Source organism: Sodiomyces alcalophilus (assembly GCF_042370955.1).
Source record: "Sodiomyces alcalophilus JCM 7366 unplaced genomic scaffold ACRALscaffold_6, whole genome shotgun sequence".
Classification (NCBI taxonomy): domain Eukaryota; kingdom Fungi; phylum Ascomycota; class Sordariomycetes; order Glomerellales; family Plectosphaerellaceae; genus Sodiomyces; species Sodiomyces alcalophilus.
This window is the reverse complement of record NW_027263537.1, coordinates 1,022,997-1,039,252: the sequence shown is the minus strand read 5'-3', so window position 1 is coordinate 1,039,252 and position 16,256 is coordinate 1,022,997. Positions and strand designations below refer to the sequence as shown.

At 54.5% G+C, this 16,256-nt stretch overlaps 9 protein-coding genes across 9 annotated transcripts in view; 4 read left to right on the top strand and 5 right to left on the bottom strand.

The window, feature by feature from the left end:
- The window catches only part of ACRALDRAFT_2125000 (uncharacterized protein), a gene marked incomplete at its 3' end in the record, with an annotated part of 6,060 nt that extends 3,298 nt beyond the window's left edge, over positions 1 to 2,762 (bottom strand). The window contains exons 1-3 of the mRNA XM_071023891.1: positions 2,381 to 2,762; positions 2,119 to 2,308; positions 6 to 2,058 (exon numbers count right to left, since the gene is read on the bottom strand). Of these exons, the coding sequence (XP_070873260.1) occupies positions 6 to 2,058; positions 2,119 to 2,308; positions 2,381 to 2,549 (2,412 nt within the window). The remainder of the gene's footprint in view (positions 1 to 5; positions 2,059 to 2,118; positions 2,309 to 2,380) is intronic.
- Positions 2,763 to 3,026: 264 nt separating this feature from the next.
- Positions 3,027 to 4,902, bottom strand: ACRALDRAFT_1063135 (uncharacterized protein). The gene is made up of 4 exons (XM_071016736.1): positions 4,308 to 4,902; positions 3,594 to 4,206; positions 3,298 to 3,532; positions 3,027 to 3,224 (listed from the first exon to the last, which is right to left on the bottom strand). Exons 1-2 carry the CDS (start codon positions 4,802 to 4,804, stop codon positions 3,693 to 3,695), a joined length of 1,011 nt encoding a protein of 336 aa, XP_070873258.1. The 5' UTR covers positions 4,805 to 4,902; the 3' UTR covers positions 3,027 to 3,224; positions 3,298 to 3,532; positions 3,594 to 3,692.
- On the top strand, positions 3,110 to 3,605 carry ACRALDRAFT_1031758 (uncharacterized protein; the record flags this gene model as incomplete). Its single annotated transcript, XM_071014910.1, has 2 exons — positions 3,110 to 3,224; positions 3,298 to 3,605. The coding sequence occupies 2 exons, from the start codon at positions 3,110 to 3,112 to the stop codon at positions 3,603 to 3,605; spliced, it is 423 nt and encodes a 140-aa protein (XP_070873259.1).
- A 601-nt stretch (positions 4,903 to 5,503) lies between the features above and the next one.
- Positions 5,504 to 6,535, top strand: ACRALDRAFT_2108837 (uncharacterized protein; the record flags this gene model as incomplete). Its single annotated transcript, XM_071023386.1, has 1 exon — positions 5,504 to 6,535. The coding sequence occupies one exon, from the start codon at positions 5,504 to 5,506 to the stop codon at positions 6,533 to 6,535; it is 1,032 nt and encodes a 343-aa protein (XP_070873257.1).
- A 238-nt stretch (positions 6,536 to 6,773) lies between these two features.
- Positions 6,774 to 7,477, bottom strand: ACRALDRAFT_1070074 (uncharacterized protein; the record flags this gene model as incomplete). The annotated part of the gene is made up of 4 exons (XM_071017734.1): positions 6,774 to 6,962; positions 7,073 to 7,206; positions 7,313 to 7,382; positions 7,442 to 7,477. 4 exons carry the CDS (start codon positions 7,475 to 7,477, stop codon positions 6,774 to 6,776), a joined length of 429 nt encoding a protein of 142 aa, XP_070873256.1.
- Positions 7,478 to 8,331: 854 nt separating this feature from the next.
- On the bottom strand, positions 8,332 to 10,038 carry ACRALDRAFT_1063132 (uncharacterized protein). The gene is made up of 3 exons (XM_071016735.1): positions 9,692 to 10,038; positions 9,305 to 9,637; positions 8,332 to 9,252 (listed from the first exon to the last, which is right to left on the bottom strand). Exons 1-3 carry the CDS (start codon positions 9,971 to 9,973, stop codon positions 8,671 to 8,673), a joined length of 1,197 nt encoding a protein of 398 aa, XP_070873255.1. The 5' UTR covers positions 9,974 to 10,038; the 3' UTR covers positions 8,332 to 8,670.
- Positions 10,039 to 10,361: 323 nt separating this feature from the next.
- On the top strand, positions 10,362 to 12,502 carry ACRALDRAFT_1076043 (uncharacterized protein). The gene is made up of 8 exons (XM_071018464.1): positions 10,362 to 10,673; positions 10,757 to 10,765; positions 10,873 to 10,917; positions 10,985 to 11,079; positions 11,165 to 11,182; positions 11,265 to 11,557; positions 11,635 to 11,851; positions 11,941 to 12,502. Exons 1-8 carry the CDS (start codon positions 10,482 to 10,484, stop codon positions 12,062 to 12,064), a joined length of 993 nt encoding a protein of 330 aa, XP_070873254.1. The 5' UTR covers positions 10,362 to 10,481; the 3' UTR covers positions 12,065 to 12,502.
- On the bottom strand, positions 12,092 to 13,168 carry ACRALDRAFT_209655 (uncharacterized protein; the record flags this gene model as incomplete). The annotated part of the gene is made up of 9 exons (XM_071022787.1): positions 12,092 to 12,162; positions 12,191 to 12,260; positions 12,296 to 12,433; positions 12,458 to 12,581; positions 12,613 to 12,666; positions 12,746 to 12,834; positions 12,876 to 12,915; positions 13,020 to 13,039; positions 13,097 to 13,168. The coding sequence occupies 9 exons, from the start codon at positions 13,166 to 13,168 to the stop codon at positions 12,092 to 12,094; spliced, it is 678 nt and encodes a 225-aa protein (XP_070873253.1).
- Positions 13,169 to 14,112: 944 nt separating this feature from the next.
- ACRALDRAFT_2028689 (uncharacterized protein) lies at positions 14,113 to 15,063 on the top strand (the record flags this gene model as incomplete). The annotated part of the gene is made up of 4 exons (XM_071020547.1): positions 14,113 to 14,124; positions 14,211 to 14,325; positions 14,423 to 14,698; positions 14,822 to 15,063. 4 exons carry the CDS (start codon positions 14,113 to 14,115, stop codon positions 15,061 to 15,063), a joined length of 645 nt encoding a protein of 214 aa, XP_070873252.1.
- Positions 15,064 to 16,256: the final 1,193 nt, after the last annotated feature.

Below are 16,256 nucleotides of genomic sequence, written 5' to 3'. Positions count from 1 at the left end.
CGAACCAGATGCTCGGGCCGGTTGTTTTGCTCGAGGGCTGCCATGGCCAGCTCGGCGAGGAAGCGGCCGAGCTCGTCGGGGGCGCTGCCGTCCCTGGCTTCGGCTACCCTCCTGACGTGTGAGCGCAGCTTCGAGATGGCCGCGGCCATGACGCCTAGAAGTTCGAGGGCCATATTCTTGGCCGGCGCGGCCGACTTGGGGTCCTCCCAAATCTTCATCATGGAGAAGGTGAGCTGGCGGAGGATCAGCTCGGCCGCGGGCCAATCGGGCGAATCCATGCAGGTGGTGAAGTCCTCGACGAAGAGATCGAGCAGGTTTCGGTACGGCGTGTCGCCGGACTTGGTGGAATGGAGCGCGCGGCGAACAATAAAGCTGAGAACGAAGGATGCGCTGTGTTGCGCTTCGCCAACCAGGGGCTTGGCAGCATCTTCGAGCTCTTGGATTGCCGTGTCATGCTGCCGGGCGGCGGCCTCCTCCGACTTGATGGTAGACGTCGGCCCCGCCATGGCTGTAGCCAGTTCGTCCTCGTCGTCGTCCTGTGGAAGGGCAGAATGGTGCTTCTGCCCGTCCACCTTGCCGGAACTCGCATGTACGAGACGCATGATCAGTGCAGACAAGGGCTGGATACTGCCGCCTTCCGAGAGTCTAAACTGGCGGGCGCTTTGCTTCCCAACGGGCAGCTTCTCCAGCGACGTGAGGAGGTCATTAAATATGTGCTGCCGTTGTGCCGGCTTCATGAGGAAGATCTGGCAGAGCATGTCCATGGCCACCAGACGAATGCCGTCGAATCTCTGGACGCCCACGGCCGAGTCCCTCTCGTAGTATGCATTGTCGACGAAGATGAGGCTAGAGGCGGTAAACTCCAGCGACCCGAACGCGACATCGGACAGCTGAATGTTCTGGATGAGCTCGAGAAGCAGAGCGAAAAGTCTTTGGCAGTTTGTCAGGGTGGAGGCAATGGCCTTCTTGTGCGGGACAAGCATCTTGAAGAGGTTTCCCGTCGGCCCGCTCCCTCTCATCTCGACCACGGGAACCACAATGTCTTCTATGACATTCTTGAAGAGATCGATACTGTGCTGGATCGACTCCTCCGAGTACAGCGTCTTCTCCTCCCGGCCGCCGCACATGGTCCGAAGAGAGGTGCGCGCAGCCTTCAGGCCCGTTTCGACCTCGGGGAGCTGTCCCAGCCAGTTCTGAACGTCTGCTTCCTCCCAGCCGTGGTCGAGTTTCAAGTCCAGATCGCGCGCGGACTTAATACCCACGTCGCTCAACCTCTGGATCCTGGTGATGACATCGAGAGGCACTTGGCTGTAAGATCCCAAGCTGATGACTTTCTGGAGCTCACTTTGAAGCTTTTGGTAATAGCCAGCCGTGAGCGCGATTTCGCCGTCCGGCGTGAGCGTGACGATATGGTCATAGCCGGTTTCACCCCCAAGAACCCATCCGACGGTATCAAACACTTCCTTGGTGATTCGGCTGAGACTCACGAGCGCCGCTTCCGCTCGCTGTCGCTGATCCAAGCTCGCTCCAAGCGCGTCCCGGTGGTTTTGCAAGTGTTCTCGTTTTTGCTTTCGAGCCGAGAGGTGCGTGGGTTCATCTGTCTCATCGGGAACGGCGAGATATTCCTCCGGGTTGATGGTGGGACGGGGCAGCTCGATGGCGATGGTAGGTTGACTGCTAGATCTCGGCATTTGTGCGGCTGGATCGGGTGCTGGCTGGTCGGGAATCTCGACATATGCGGAAGCATCAAACGATTTGGAAGGGATGGCCACTTCAATGCGGGCAAAGTTCTGTCCGTGAGCGTCGGCATTGGTACTTGTACGCCCTGTCGCACCGTCCGGCGATTCCAACTTTGTAGATGAGGGAGGCTGTTGTTGGGGTGGGACTGGGCCGTTTGGAACGTTGGGGTGGGTATTGCTGGAAGGAGCCTGTTTGATAAAGGTTGGAGCCCTGTCGACAACAAGGCGCGATAATGGCGACAGGCCCTTGAGAAGGCTCTCTTTCTTCACCTGGTGTCCATCTGAATGCACATTAGGTTTTGTGATGGACTTGAATTTGCTAGTTTGCATGTCAGCAAGCAACTCCCTACTTCCACCAACGGGATCCACCTGAGCTCACTAGAAGGTCCGTTGGTTCGGCCTCAGTTCTTGGAGTATGTGATCGGCAGCATGTTTGAATTGCCTGTTAGCCGCTGGCTCCTGGCTAAGCCCTTGTTTGTTGAGGGTCTCGAAGTCATTGTTATCGGCAAAGACGGCGGTAAGGTTCGATGCGGGAAGCCCACAGCCGATCGTGGGGTCTGGAATAAGATCTAGACAAGCGTGAGCTCGTGGTTAAACAAATAACGAGACAGAAAGGGGAGTCGTAGGTAGCCAAGGCGTACCGGAAGTAAACGGGATGATGGAGGTTTGCGGTGAGTAGGGCAAAGCTTGCTGCAAAGTGAAGGGCTTCATCTCCTGCGCATGCGGCCGCCCTGTCGTCTGGGATGGTAGCTCATGACCTCCATTCGGCCGGTAATTATCAAGCGCTTGACTACCAGCTGTGCCGGCCATGATGTTAAACCCTCAGGAAGTTCGGTGATGCATCGCCTGGGGTGGGTAGCGAACGGGGCGGTCTGGTGAGATTAACGGCACATTGGAGGCGAAAGGAGTGGATGTCTGGGGGAAATCAGAAGGGAAGGAGTGGAAAAGGCCTCCAGAAGAGAAATACGGTGTCGGGAGGGTAAAGACGATTGAATCGGAAGGACGGTGATCTTGGAAGGTAGGAAGTCCAGGGGGAATGAAGGAACGAGGATGGGAAGTTGCGACAGCCTCGTCACTGTTGACCCCCCAGAACCCCAGAGTCTCGGAATGGTCCGTGCATCCGCTCCGTTTGACCAATCAGGGAGAGATGTCTTGCAATAGCATACGAAGTATGGGGGTCAGCCTTCTACAAGCAGGTACCTATTTTAGTGTACACCTCAGTCGCAGGGGTTGCTTATCGATAAGACATGTTGGAAAATTTCCTAGGATTTCGTTCCATTCCCTCAACCAAGTTGTTTCTTTTGACGGAATCGGCGTGACCGTGAAGTGGTGTATATCATTCCACGTAAAAGACGACGGTCTACCTCACCATGTCGGCCATTGGATCTCTGGTATTCTGTACTGACTGCGGCGACCTTCTGCCTGCGTCCAAGGGCGAGCTGAAGGGTATCCTCGTATGCGAATGCTGCGGAAAGGAGAACAAAGGTTGGAAAAAAAGATTCTCTCTCCTTGGCACTTTCAGTCGAGCTAATCAATGGGTTGGGTGGAAACACGACAGATACCGGGTCAAAGGTTATCACAACAGAGACGAAACCTTCCGATTTCCCATCCCAGCTGAGGCAGAAACTACAGTCGAATGTCCAGACGGTGGAGAGGCACAAGGTTAGGACCGAGGCGGTGACGAAAGAAACCTGCCCGAGGTGTGGACGAGACGAGGTCTACTACACACAGGTGCAGCTGCGTAGTGCAGACGAAGGCAGTACGACGTTTTTCACTTGTAAATGTGGCTATAGGTATGCGCCTGCTCAACTCGAATTCGTCGTAGAACTGGGGAAAATAACTGACAACTGGCAGGTGGTCGCATAACAACTGAACAACGTACATACGCCATCAAGTCGTCTCCGATCAAGATAACTACGAAACAGAATAGAGATTATATCTATCAACGTCCAACTATGCTGCTGCCGCCTTGGCTCCATCCGGAATCAGGGCATACTCGGTCTGGCCACTCGCCTCGTACTCGGCCATGTCCAATGCGACAATGACGCTCTCCCTCACCACCTCCTCTTTATCATGCAAGAACTTCTTGAGGGTCTCTTCGACGCCCTTCTCCTCGCCGAGGCTACCGAGCGCTTCCGCCGCCTCGTGGCGGACCATGCTAGCTTCCTCCATGTTGCTCAGCGCCGCCGTCAACGCCGGGATGGAGGCCGGGTGGGCGAGCTGGCCAAAGACAAAGGCAATCTCGTGGCGGAACAGGGCCGAGGGGTCGGCGAAGCCCTTGGCGAGCGCATGGACGGCAGGTACGGCGGTGGGGAGGTCGGGCGGCGAGGCGAGGTCCCGGAGGGCGAACATGGCGCGGTATCGCAAGAAGAGGGGCTTGTCGGTATCCATGAGGGTCTTTTCGAGTTCGTCGACGGTCCGTTGCGTTTCCTCCAGAGGTGGTGCGGGGTCGATGGAAGTGAAGTCGCTGGATTTTGGTTTGACGTTAGCAGCTGGCATCAATAGAATCTGGTCGGAAAGCCTGTTTCGTGGCGCTTCTTTTTTTTTTCTCTTTCTTTTCATGCTTACCTCTTGCGGAGCTTCTCTTGCTTTCCCTGCTCCGAATTCTCCCACTCCAACCGGTCCACGGCAATCTCGCACGTCTCCTTCACCACCACCTCCTCGCCCTCGCGATCCCGGAACCGACGCAGAAGCTCCAGGTTTCCGGCATCGCCCAGTGCGCCCAGGGCCTCGGCAGCCTCGTGCCGGCACATGGGATCCTCCTTCAAGTCCTCGAGCACGGCGCGGAGCGGGGCCACGGCGTGTAGGTTGCGCGTCTGGCCCAGGCAATAGGCGAGCTCGTGCTTTAGGAGGGCAGACGGGGAGGAGAATGCAGCGGCAATGGCGTCAATGGCCGCTTCCGCTTCAGCAGGCGGTGAGGTGGTCGCGACATGTTTGAGGGAGAAGAGGGCGCGGAAGCGCAGGGGGAGGGAGGTAGACTCGGAGACGAGGGTCTTTCGGAGGGCAGAGATTGTGGTCTCCGTAGAGATGGGGGAAGCATCAGCCGTTTGCGCGGATGAGTCCATTGTTTAGGTATTCTATTGCGCGCCGCGTGGTATGTGTCGTGTTGTGAAGGGCAGGTGATGGGAAACGACTGGGGGCTGTAATGTTGGCTACGATATTCTGTCGACCCTGTTTAATAGGAGGGGTCGCTGGATCTGGATCGATAAACTGAAAATTTAGTGTGGGGCTTCTCTTATCGGACGCTGATAAGCGCATTGCCCCGCCATGTGTTCCTGATTAGGTAATGGATACGTCTCCCCTCTTTTTTTTTTTTTTTTTTTTTTTTTTTTTTCTTAATCCTCCGGCGTGACATTGGAGACTGAAGAATATTCTTCGGATGCATTGGAAGAATGCACAGGATGCATTGTATAGGTACTGCATGTCAATAGAGGTATCTTTTGATTAGTCACTTCGTTATCAGATGACATTCCCCAAGTCCATCTACCTAGGTAGCCTGCTCTTTTCGTAGGGCTGAGCGATGTCGGAGGCAAATGCTGATTAATGAATCCAACCATTTTCGCCCCTCGCTGACGCTGTGATCTGTAATCCCGCCAATATTTCAACAGCAGCACCATTCTTCAACATCTTAGTTTTATCACCCTTACAACCATCGTGAACTCACTGCGGCTTTTTTTCTGGCCACGATAGTAAAGCAAACGCCGACTCCCGGCCAGCCTGGCCATCGACCAACCACCACCACACCACATCATATCCCCGCCACCATGGCACCCTCCCTAGAAGCTCCCGAACCCGTCGCCGAGGTCTTCGCCAACCCCCTCAAACAAAAACCAAACCTCGTCGCCCCCGAACCCGAACACTGCGTGGGACCCGAATCCGAACAAGCCGGAAAAGCCGACGCGTGCGCCGGGTGTCCGAACCAAGCCATCTGCGCGTCCGCCCCGAAAGGCCCCGACCCTGACATCCCCATCATCTCGGCGCGGTTAGCCGGGGTGAAGCACAAGATCCTCATACTGAGCGGGAAAGGCGGCGTGGGGAAGAGCACGTTCACGAGCCTCCTGGCGCACGCGCTGGCGACGAACCCAGACTCGAGCGTCGGCGTCATGGACACGGACGTGTGCGGGCCCAGCATCCCCAAGATGCTCGGCGTCGAGCGCGAGACGATCCACGTCAGCGGCGCGGGCTGGAGCCCCGTGTGGGTGCTGGACAACCTCGGGGTGATGAGCATCCAGTTCATGCTGCCGAACCCGGACGACGCCATCATCTGGCGCGGGCCCAAGAAGAACGGGCTCATCAAGCAGTTCCTCAAGGACGTCGAGTGGGGCGAGCTCGACTTCCTCCTCGTCGACACGCCGCCAGGCACCAGCGACGAGCACCTCAGCGTCAACTCGTTCCTGCGCGACGGCGGCATCGACGGCGCCGTCGTCGTCACCACCCCGCAGGAGATGGCCCTGCTCGACGTCCGCAAGGAGATTGACTTTTGCCGCAAGGCCGGCATCCGCGTCCTCGGCCTCGCCGAGAACATGAGCGGCTTCGTCTGCCCCAAGTGTACCGGCCAGAGCGACATTTTCAAGGCCACCACGGGCGGCGGACGCGCCCTGGCCGAGGAGATGGGCATCCCGTTCCTCGGCAGCGTGCCGCTCGACCCACGGATTGGCATGGCCTGCGACTACGGCGAGAGCTACTTTGACAGTTTCCCCGATAGCCCCGCCTGTGCGGCTTTCAAGGAGGTGGTAAGGAATGTGAGCAAGGAGATTGGGTTGGATCCCAAGGAAGTGTTGCCCGAGATGAACTAGACGGAATGGATTCAAACTGGCTAGACCCGGTAAACATGTAATGACTTTTTTTTATGTTTTTGGGTCTTTGTTTCATGTAGCATCAAGACATTTGATACCCTGGCGTCGGCTAATATTCAGAAACGAGGTTTGAATGGTATCCCTCCCATTGCGTGAATATTGATGTATATAGGTATATATCCCCCCGTGTCTTCCCGACGAATATTGCCTCACTACTATTGCCTTGCCGAGCGCCGCATTATTCGGATGCCAACTTTTTCGGAATCTCCTCCAAGTCGTCAATACTCTCGAGGTCGATTACTCGGCCCGCCTCGCTCGTGTTCCGCATCAGCTCTTTGGCGCCAGCATACAGCATCCGCAGTTCGCTATTGCAGGTGGTGGGCATATAGTAAAGGAGCACGTAGGGCACGGATAGTCGACCGGAGGGCTGTATGACGGGGAAGATGGTTAACAAGCTGCTTTCCATAGGGCCAAGGATGGCAGGGTGACAGGAAGCGAAGTGAACCCAGGCTAGGGAGGCATCATGGGTGAACACACCAGAGTCAGCGGGTAGCTGAGAAGAATGAATCGTGGGCTGTGGTCTGGCAGGTCGTCGGCCAGGGCGTCGAGGGATTTGTAAGTCATAAGATCTTCATCTTGGCGGATTTCGTGCGTATTCTTATCGATCAGGTCTGGCAAGGAGTAAGAGTTTCGGCGTCAGTCTATTTCTACCATCGCTTGCCATAGCAAGAGAAAGTCCAGGAACTAGCAGACGTGCGGTAGACGAGACATACATACAAATGACAGCTTGTGGGTCGTTGGATCGCGACGTCCCGAGTCGAAACTTGCGGAGTTGATCCTTGGTGTCCTGCGAAAAGGTGTAGAGGCGCGATTCTGAGGCCTAGGTTGAAGTCAGCGAGGACGTACTGAAGACCAGGCGAAAGTAGTCGAGGGGCATACCATGCTAGCTGGTTGATGTCTGGCGGTGGTTAGGTGGGAGGAGATGGTAGACTGCCTGTGAGGCTTCTGGGTCCAAATCAGGATGACGTTGGAATCCTTGGAGGAAAGTTGGAGGAATCAGTTTGCATGGGCCTCGGGCCGGATCCACTTTAAAGTTTGGACCGCGCGGGGGACGAGGGGCCGGTGCGGGGTGAACTGGCGGTGCTGAGCCCGAAACCGGAGAATGCGGATATCGGGACAATGTTCCTGCATCCAGGCGTATGTGGCCACTTGGCAGCTCATCTTCTCATCGACTGCTCCCCCAGTTTGTGAGGCATAGCGCACCGGAAATAGAGATTGCAACATGGCGCATTCAATGCTTCGACCACAATCGGGATGCAGATGTTGAAATTTCCGATCCTGCATTTTTGCCACTTGATGATGACGCGAGCATCTTCGGCCAGGTTGAGGTGGTGTTTGATGAGCGCCGTGATTGTAAGTCGTTCCGCCAGTAGCTATTGACTCTGTGCTGTTGTCGCATCGATAACGCTTCTCGTGAATGATATTGTAGTCGCTCAGCAGAGCAGCTTCGTGTGACTGGGGACAGGACTGAGACCTCATGGCGATATGTGATTCTAAGGATGAGGCTAGCCTAGCCGCACAGCTCAGGGCTTTAAGGCAATGTATTAGTTATCCGACATTATCCGCCATAAGGTCAGTGCCAAAGCTTTGGAGTGTTAACAGGGCAGGTACAAAATAAGACGTTCTCTAACACACTAATAGTTATTAGGCATAGTTATGTATGAATAGATTTCCACCTTACTACATGCCATATATAACAATACGACATCTTTTAGTACATGTGTTCTGACAAGAATCAGTAATTAGATAATTACTCTGTACGAATGCTATCTTTCCCTCGTTGCGTGGATGCCTGCCAGCAGGCACGAGCTCTTATGATGGGTATATCTAGCCTCTACAGCTACCTTTGAGCAGAGGGATATTCTTCCTCCTACACACACGCAGACACACAGAACATGACACTTTTCCCATGACACCAAATGCTTCCGCGCTTCCCAAAGGATATCCGTCATCCGGGAACACAATCCTCTATCCTCCTTCTCCCACCTCCCACCACCGCTGGGAAACACCGCTTTCCGTAATCTGAAGGTATCAATAACTGGTACGCTACCCCCATTCAGCAACCCAACGGTCCGTCAGTCAGTCTCTGCCAAGTTCTTCACGGCAAAATCCCCCGTAGACGGGTCGCGCATGTGCATGTAGTAAACCGGCGATCCCGCCATTTCACTCTTCCAGAGCGGCGACGAAGGCGTGATCATCTTCATGCGTTTCCTCGCCGCCGCCACCTCTTCTTCGTCCACGGGCCTACCGTCCATACGGTCGCCCATGGCCGCAGCCACGAAAAGCTGGTCCTGAATCTCCGGCCAGTCCACCGCCCGGCGGTTGCCCTCCCTGGGCTTGGTCTCGCCGACGCGCCGCTCGTACCTGTCGCGGAAAATGTGGAAGCGGGCAAAGGCGTCCCATGCGTGCCAGCGCCAGCGGTTCTGTGACGTTGGCAAGATGGGAAGCGGACACGGGCGGCGCGGGAGGCTAGGTACTCTGGAGCGTCCTCCATCCGAGGCCTTGTCGTCGTGGTTTTCATTGTCAACACCGCCATCATCACCATCATCATCATCACCCAGCAGGAGTTTCATGAGCTGATCGTATTGCTCCTGTGTCGGCGGGAATATGGTCTTGGGCGACCCTCTACGGCAAGCGTGGATGAAAACATCTCTACACTATCGGTCGAGTGTTAGTGGTCTAGAGAAGCCGCCTGCGGATTTTGCGTACCTCGGTCTCCGTCTCCCCCCTGTCGAAGACGACGACGCCGCCGAATATCTTCGCCTCGGCCCAGTACCCAGCAACGTCGGCAATGCCATTCGGGTATTGGTCAAAAGCGTTGTACGATCCGTGGGAGAAGGCAATCGGTGGCCGGTACCAATCCCACGGGTTCTTCTCCCTGGGCTCATCCCTCCACCTCTCGTGCTCCCCGTGGTGATGGTTGCGTTCGCCGACCTGAAAGAGGTAGACGGCTATCTGGTGGCAGGCTCTGGCGAGAAGTTCCAGAAGCCGTAATTGGAAGGCTTTGGAGCCAAACACCGTCCTCTGATAAGCGAGTACGGTCTAGTTGATAAAGATATTTAGCAAGAATCCAAGCTTTCTGAACGTCGAGCTCACAGTTCGAGGCAATTCTACTGATGTGGCGTCAAACGCCAATCGGAATTCGCGGGCCCTGGCGAGTGCCCCTGGGTCGATTTCGGGGTGGTCCATGGACGGATGCCCCTGGTAGCTGAATGTGAATTCGCGGAACGATGCTGCTGTCGGTATCCCGTCCAAGATTTCCGCGTACGTCTCTTCGGCGACCTCGGCTTGTAGGATCCTCATCAAAGCTCGCTCAAAGCAGCGCCGGTAATCATCGTCCAGCAAGGATATCCCGCCAGCGGACCCTTGCGAAGGCATTGTGGATGGCCGTGGATTATGGCCGTTCAACGGCGGCTAGATGCGCGACTCACTTCCGAGTGCGGGCTGGTTGGGTGCCGGCTCTCCCATTGGGAAGCCTCCCCTCACTGGCTTACGAAGTATCTAAGGGAGAGCGGACGGGATGGGATGTCTTGCCCGGATAAGTACGGATAAATATCGGCTATACTAAACTCGCTGACTTTCGTTACCACAGATATCCCCTCGAGTAGGTACTGAGTACACTTCGTACGGACAAAGGTACGGAGTACGGACTTACAGTGACGTCGGATCTGCTAGCGTTTTGGCGGGGACATGCCGCGGTACACAAACACCGCTATCATCGTAAAGGGAACTAATAATTCACGCCTCTGGCCTCTACACAATTTCAACCCCGTTTGATACGCCGACAGTTTTATCCAGAGCAGTCGATACCACCTTGATTCACATTTTCTTCCCCCTTTTTCATTGAACGGACCCCCAAAGTACCTCGCTTGGCAACACGCTCTTCATGTTTTCGCGCCTCTCCCAGATCACAAGACACCTCTCGGCAGCATCTCCGATTCGGACCCCTAAGCGACCCGCCTTCAGCAACGCCAGCGGCGTGGCTCGGAGTATCATGGCTTCTGCCGACGACCGTAATTCACGGACCATCCACACCGCTGCTTGTTTGATCATTGGCGATGAGGTCCTCGGTGGAAAGGTCAGTCGACAGCAACCAACGATTCCATGCGTTTTCCCCCCCTCCGAGCAGGAACCCCCCTGAGGACTGACCGGCCGCGACAGACCGTAGACGTGAGTAAAAGGATCGCCTTTATTGCCCTACGGGAACACGGTGACTTGGCTATAGTTACCCGTCGTCTCATCCCACTAACCGCAATGTGGTGCCTGTCTCTTACTAGACCAACTCGTCTTACCTGGCGAAATGGTGTTTCTCTCTCGGTATTGTGCGTCTCCTTGTTTCGAAAGCCGCTCCGGTTGCTCGCCAGGCGCTAATATCAAGACCTGGGATAGAATCTCAGGCGCGTTGAAGTCATTGAAGATGTCGAGAGCGAAATCATCGAAGCCGTGAGGAGGCTGAGTGACCGTTATGACTTTGTCGTCACCAGGCAAGTTTTCCGTCTTGAACATCTCGACCTACTCGACCGATCATCTCAGGACTAGGGGCTAACCAGTCACCTTTGAGTCTTATAGCGGTGGTATCGGGCCAACGTATGTAATACACAGCTTGGGACTTTCGTTGACCAAACCCCCCCCACCCCCTCAATCTAGGTACAAATGCTCACCTTGGCAGACACGACGACATCACGTACGAGTCGATCGCCAAAGCGTTCAACCTACCCCTCGTCTTGCACGAACAAGCCCTCGAGCGGATGAAGAGGCTGTCGAAACCGCGTCCCTCCCAGCCCCCTTTCGACTGGGACACCGACTCGCCCGCGCTCCGGGCCAGGCTGCGCATGGTCATCTTCCCGACGGACAAGACGCGTGACCTGGATAAGCAGTTCATTTTCCCGCATGACGACCTATGGGTTCCTGTCAACGTCGTCAACGGCAACGTCCACATTCTTCCCGGCGTGCCACGGCTCTGTGAGTATCCTTTCATCTTTTCATCTCCCTAGACGATAAAATGGGGATGATGGTGACGGGCTGACGCTGGTACGCAGTCGAGAGACTACTGGACGGATTGAAGCCGGTGATCCTGCCCCGTCTGACCGACCCGGACGGCAAGGGCCTCATCCGCGTGCTGGTCTCTACCCCCTTGTCCGAGAGCGCCGCCGCCGATTTCCTCACCCAGCTGGCCGCCAAGGTGGAGCCCCATGGGGTCAAGGTCGGCAGCTACCCCAGATGGCAGCAGAATGGTATCGTCACGCTGGTTGGCAGGTGAGTCGTCTCCATGATTTCCGAGAGAGAACCATTGGGAGGAGTGCGTTTCTTTCCCTTCCGCCGCGACTGACGCATGACACGTGAAGAAACCAAGAATACATTGAAAGCATCGTGCCCGAGTTGATTGAAGGGGTACATGGGAGGCGTGTTACCGTTGAGGGCGAGGACGACGTGCCTCCAGAGGAGGAGGCAAAGCCCAGCAGCGACTAAGAGAAGGATACATGTACCATGAGCGACTCAGTTTCGGGCATCGTTCTCCGTAGACGAAAGATATTTGGTGTCCTCTGTCGAGGCGAGCAGGCATGCGACTCATGCACTCATGTAGTCATAGCATACCAGTCCTTTTTAACTGAAGTTTTCCGTAGAGGGCAGTGAGGTCGGGCCAAGATGTGTGTTCCACTCTCACCTAGAGCATCGGCAGTGATACGGCCGTTTCTTGACAATACAAGGGGCAACAGAGTTCTCACTGCCGTCCGAGTCGGCCAAGCCCCATGTCCGAGGTCCACGGAGGGACGCTGGAATATCCCTAGGCATCAAGTGCGGATTACGGATGGGTGCCGGAAAGGCGAAATTCAAAGGCTACATGTCAGGGATTCGGCCGACGTTGTCCATATCGGCCGGAGTCGAAGAGCAAGACACATGATGGCACGTTTTTGCGTTGTACTGCTGGGACGACGCAGAGGATAAGGAAAACGCAACGGTGGGTTTGTACGTAAGAAATCTGTCCCTAGGGAACAGTGTGCGCGGGTCGATCGGACAGTGTGAAGTAACGGCAAGCCCCGCTCTGGCGCAGATGGTCCAAGCTCTTCGCACTAACAGCATGGGAACGGAACGGTAATTACTAAGTAGCTGTGTCGAGCAGGTACATACAACGTACATGTATGTATGTACCTCAGGATCAGCTTAGGAAACGCATGATAAACATGCCATGAATGCAATATCGAATTAGCTACCATCGTTGGCCGCAACTCCACATCATTCTCATGCTGTACATGTGCATAGGTATGGTATATAAACGTACTCTCGGGTTGGCTTGCGTTTCCCTGATGTCGTATGTTTTTCTGAATGATACCGGTGACCGGTGAACGTTGCATCTCCCGTCGTTAGAATCGTTAGATAGGTACCTCGGCTTAGAGATACTTACCCGCCTAGTAACGCTACCAACTGGTACCGAGCCATCAGAGGCTAGATGAAATGGCGGGGTTAGCGTTTAATAGGAGATGGTTCAAGCCCCACTCATACCGTGCGAGCCGGAAGCTTAGTTTCCTTTCCCCAGTCGTTTACCCGTTTGCCCAGAACTTGGACAGATTCCATCTTGTCCTTATACGATAATCCTTTTTTCTATATTATTGCGAAGGGAAGGGCAAGATGGGCATAGACGACGTCCTACTACACGTGTCTATCGGCGTGGGGCTCTGGGACTAAGGTACGATCTTTTTTACCTGGGATTTATTACCCAATCATATGGCCATTTTCATTTAAAGATAAATTGAACGTTTTTATAGGGCCCCGGTGTCCTTCCCGTGGTCCCCGCTGGTGTTGGCCATGTACTGCTCTTAGGTAATGATAGAGGAACAATGTTCTCCTTTCCAGGTCTCCATCGGCCTTCCTCTCACTCCTCCGCAGCATGAAGAAGCCAAAGCCAAGGCCGTTACTTTTGCAGGTAGCGAACTGAACCCCCTCAATTCCCTTAGTCCCGGCTCCATTCTCCACATGTACTATACGGGCCCAGGAAATCACCGCGCATCATAAAGTAGAGTGTACATACATACATACACCCCCTGTGACGACCAATAGCCAGACGCCGTCCTCATCACATCCCTTTCCTCTTTCCCCTGGTCGCTTCTTCTCTCCTTCTCTTCCTTTCCTCTTTCCATCTCTCGACGAAAAATCGAATCCATTCTTTCATCTCCCTACCATCCTCGTCTTCCGTGTTTCCCATTTTCGGTTTTTCGGGATTTCGCGACGACGACTTTCGCCCGGCCGTAATTTCAATTCCTCCTTTATCCATCGTCCTTGCGACCCCCGAGCTACGCGTAGCTTGGCCTCTTTTACGCCGCTGTTTGCTCTCGATTTTCCCCTTTATCGAACGACCGATCCAGCCGCGTCGTCCTCGTCGATCGAATTGTCCCTATTCTTGCTCTCGGCAATCAATAGGTCGCCTGTCGGTCATCTACGATTCTCCTTTACTTCGATACCCATATTTTCGCTCCAGTAGACGGACTTGCTAGCCAGCATTTTCCGTCAATCCACACATAATGGCCTCTCGGGTGCGTTCCGTTTGATGCAATGCCGTCATACCCCAGGTGTGGAGGGTGGTTATGATGGTCGCTGACCGTCCGCTTTTCCACTTTAGTTTCTCAGAGAATATAAGCTCGTCGTTGTCGGCGGTGGTGGTGTCGGCAAGTCGTGCTTGACTATCCAGCTAATTCAGAGCCACTTTGTCGATGAGTATGATCCGACAATTGAAGGTATGTCTTTTGTGCTTCGTTTTCTCTTTTCCCCTTCCTTTCCGTTCCTCTCCGTTCATACTCCTGGGATCAGCCGTCTGACAATCTCGTTCCTTAGACTCGTACCGCAAGCAGTGCGTCATCGATGATGAGGTCGCTCTCCTCGACGTTCTAGATACCGCTGGCCAGGAAGAATACTCGGCCATGCGCGAACAGTACATGCGGACCGGCGAAGGATTCCTGCTCGTCTACTCCATCACATCCCGCCAGAGCTTCGAGGAGATCACAACCTTCCAGCAGCAGATTCTCAGGGTCAAGGACAAGGACTACTTTCCCATGGTCGTAGTTGGCAACAAGTGCGATTTGGTGGGCGAGAGGGAAGTCACACGGCAAGGTACGACTTTGTTTTCGCCTTTTTCCTCTCTTCTCCCCGTGACAATACACCGGTCCGCAATATTGTCGTCCCTTGCACGACATTTCCCCATTCATTGGCCATCTTAACTGACATGAACTTCAGAGGGTGAGGCCCTGGCCAAGTCGTTCGGCTGCAAATTCATCGAGACATCAGCCAAGTCCCGCATCAACGTCGAGAAGGCTTTCTACGATCTGGTCCGCGAGATTCGGCGATACAACCGGGAGATGCAAGGCTACTCGACCGGCAGCGGTGGTCCCGCCGGCGCCAACGGGTCCATGAAGCCCATGGACGTGGAGAATGGCGAGCAAGAGGCGGGCTGCTGCTCCAAATGCGTGATAATGTAAAACCACCGGAATCGGCGCATATGGGACGCAAAGGCCTTCGAAGGTTGAACCCGAAAACAACATGTGCTTGATCAACGGAAGTAGGAAGGCTCCGAGGAGGATGGACTAGGAAGAGAGTCGACCTGGATGCAGGAGGAGGACAGCCTGCACGATGTTCCCCTACCCTCATGGGGTTCGTGTTTACTGTTGCAGTTTCTGTTTAGAGCATTTGGCGTGGAGAGACCGGGGGTTCGGCAGAAACCTCCACGAGATACCCTCTTGTTTGGCCCCCTCTCTCGGTATGCTGGCGTATGCCTAGGCTCACGCTGATGGCAGACGCGGGGGAAAAAGAAGCCTTTACTTTTTTTCTTTCTCCCCTTGGTTCTCAGTTCCCTCTACAGAACGCCCTTCGACGACACTCCACACGCAATACGGGACCCACGATCCAGACGACCAAGCATCACCATCCACATGAGACTCGAAAACAAAATGGCAGTTTGTTGTCTGCATTCTTCGTGGAGGAGGAAGAGGAGATGGACGAGGCGGGACAACTCGAGGATATACCATGGACTTTCGAGGCGGTTTGGGGACCTCGCGCAAAAGAGACAACATCTCTTTTTCTTTAGGATATGGTGCCTGGGCTTCTTCTTTTATTGTTTTCTTCGCTTTTCTTTTTTTCCAATCTCTTTCTTCACCGCATTACTTCGTCACCCTCCCCCTTTTTTCTTACTCTCTTCTCTGTAATCTCTTGTCTATTAGGCAGCTAGCCAGTCATCACGTCGGAAATGGTCCTCATCTTCCTTTGTCACTACATTTATCTCCTTCATACCTCGTTATTCTTCACCAATTTCGTGTTTATTTACCCTTGTCTTACGCTCGAGTGACACGTCCCAGTACGAGGATGAGTGGAAGCTGGCAAGGAATGTAGTTGCCTACTGCCTGGGCAAACGAGCAAAAGGCACTCGACGAAACTAACATGTCGTTGATGTGGCACACCGGGAACTTACATCTCATGGGGTCTCTAGGTCTTTAGTTCACCGAAACGCCAGACATTGTGGCAGTTGAGCTTTCACAGTCGACTTATTTTGTGTATGTATGGGACAGGTTAACCTGACAGCAGGGAAAAGAAGAAACACCACGAACAAGACGTTGAATGCGACACAAGGACAACACACTAACATGGAAAACTTCACCTTTACTCCAGTCAAATCTAT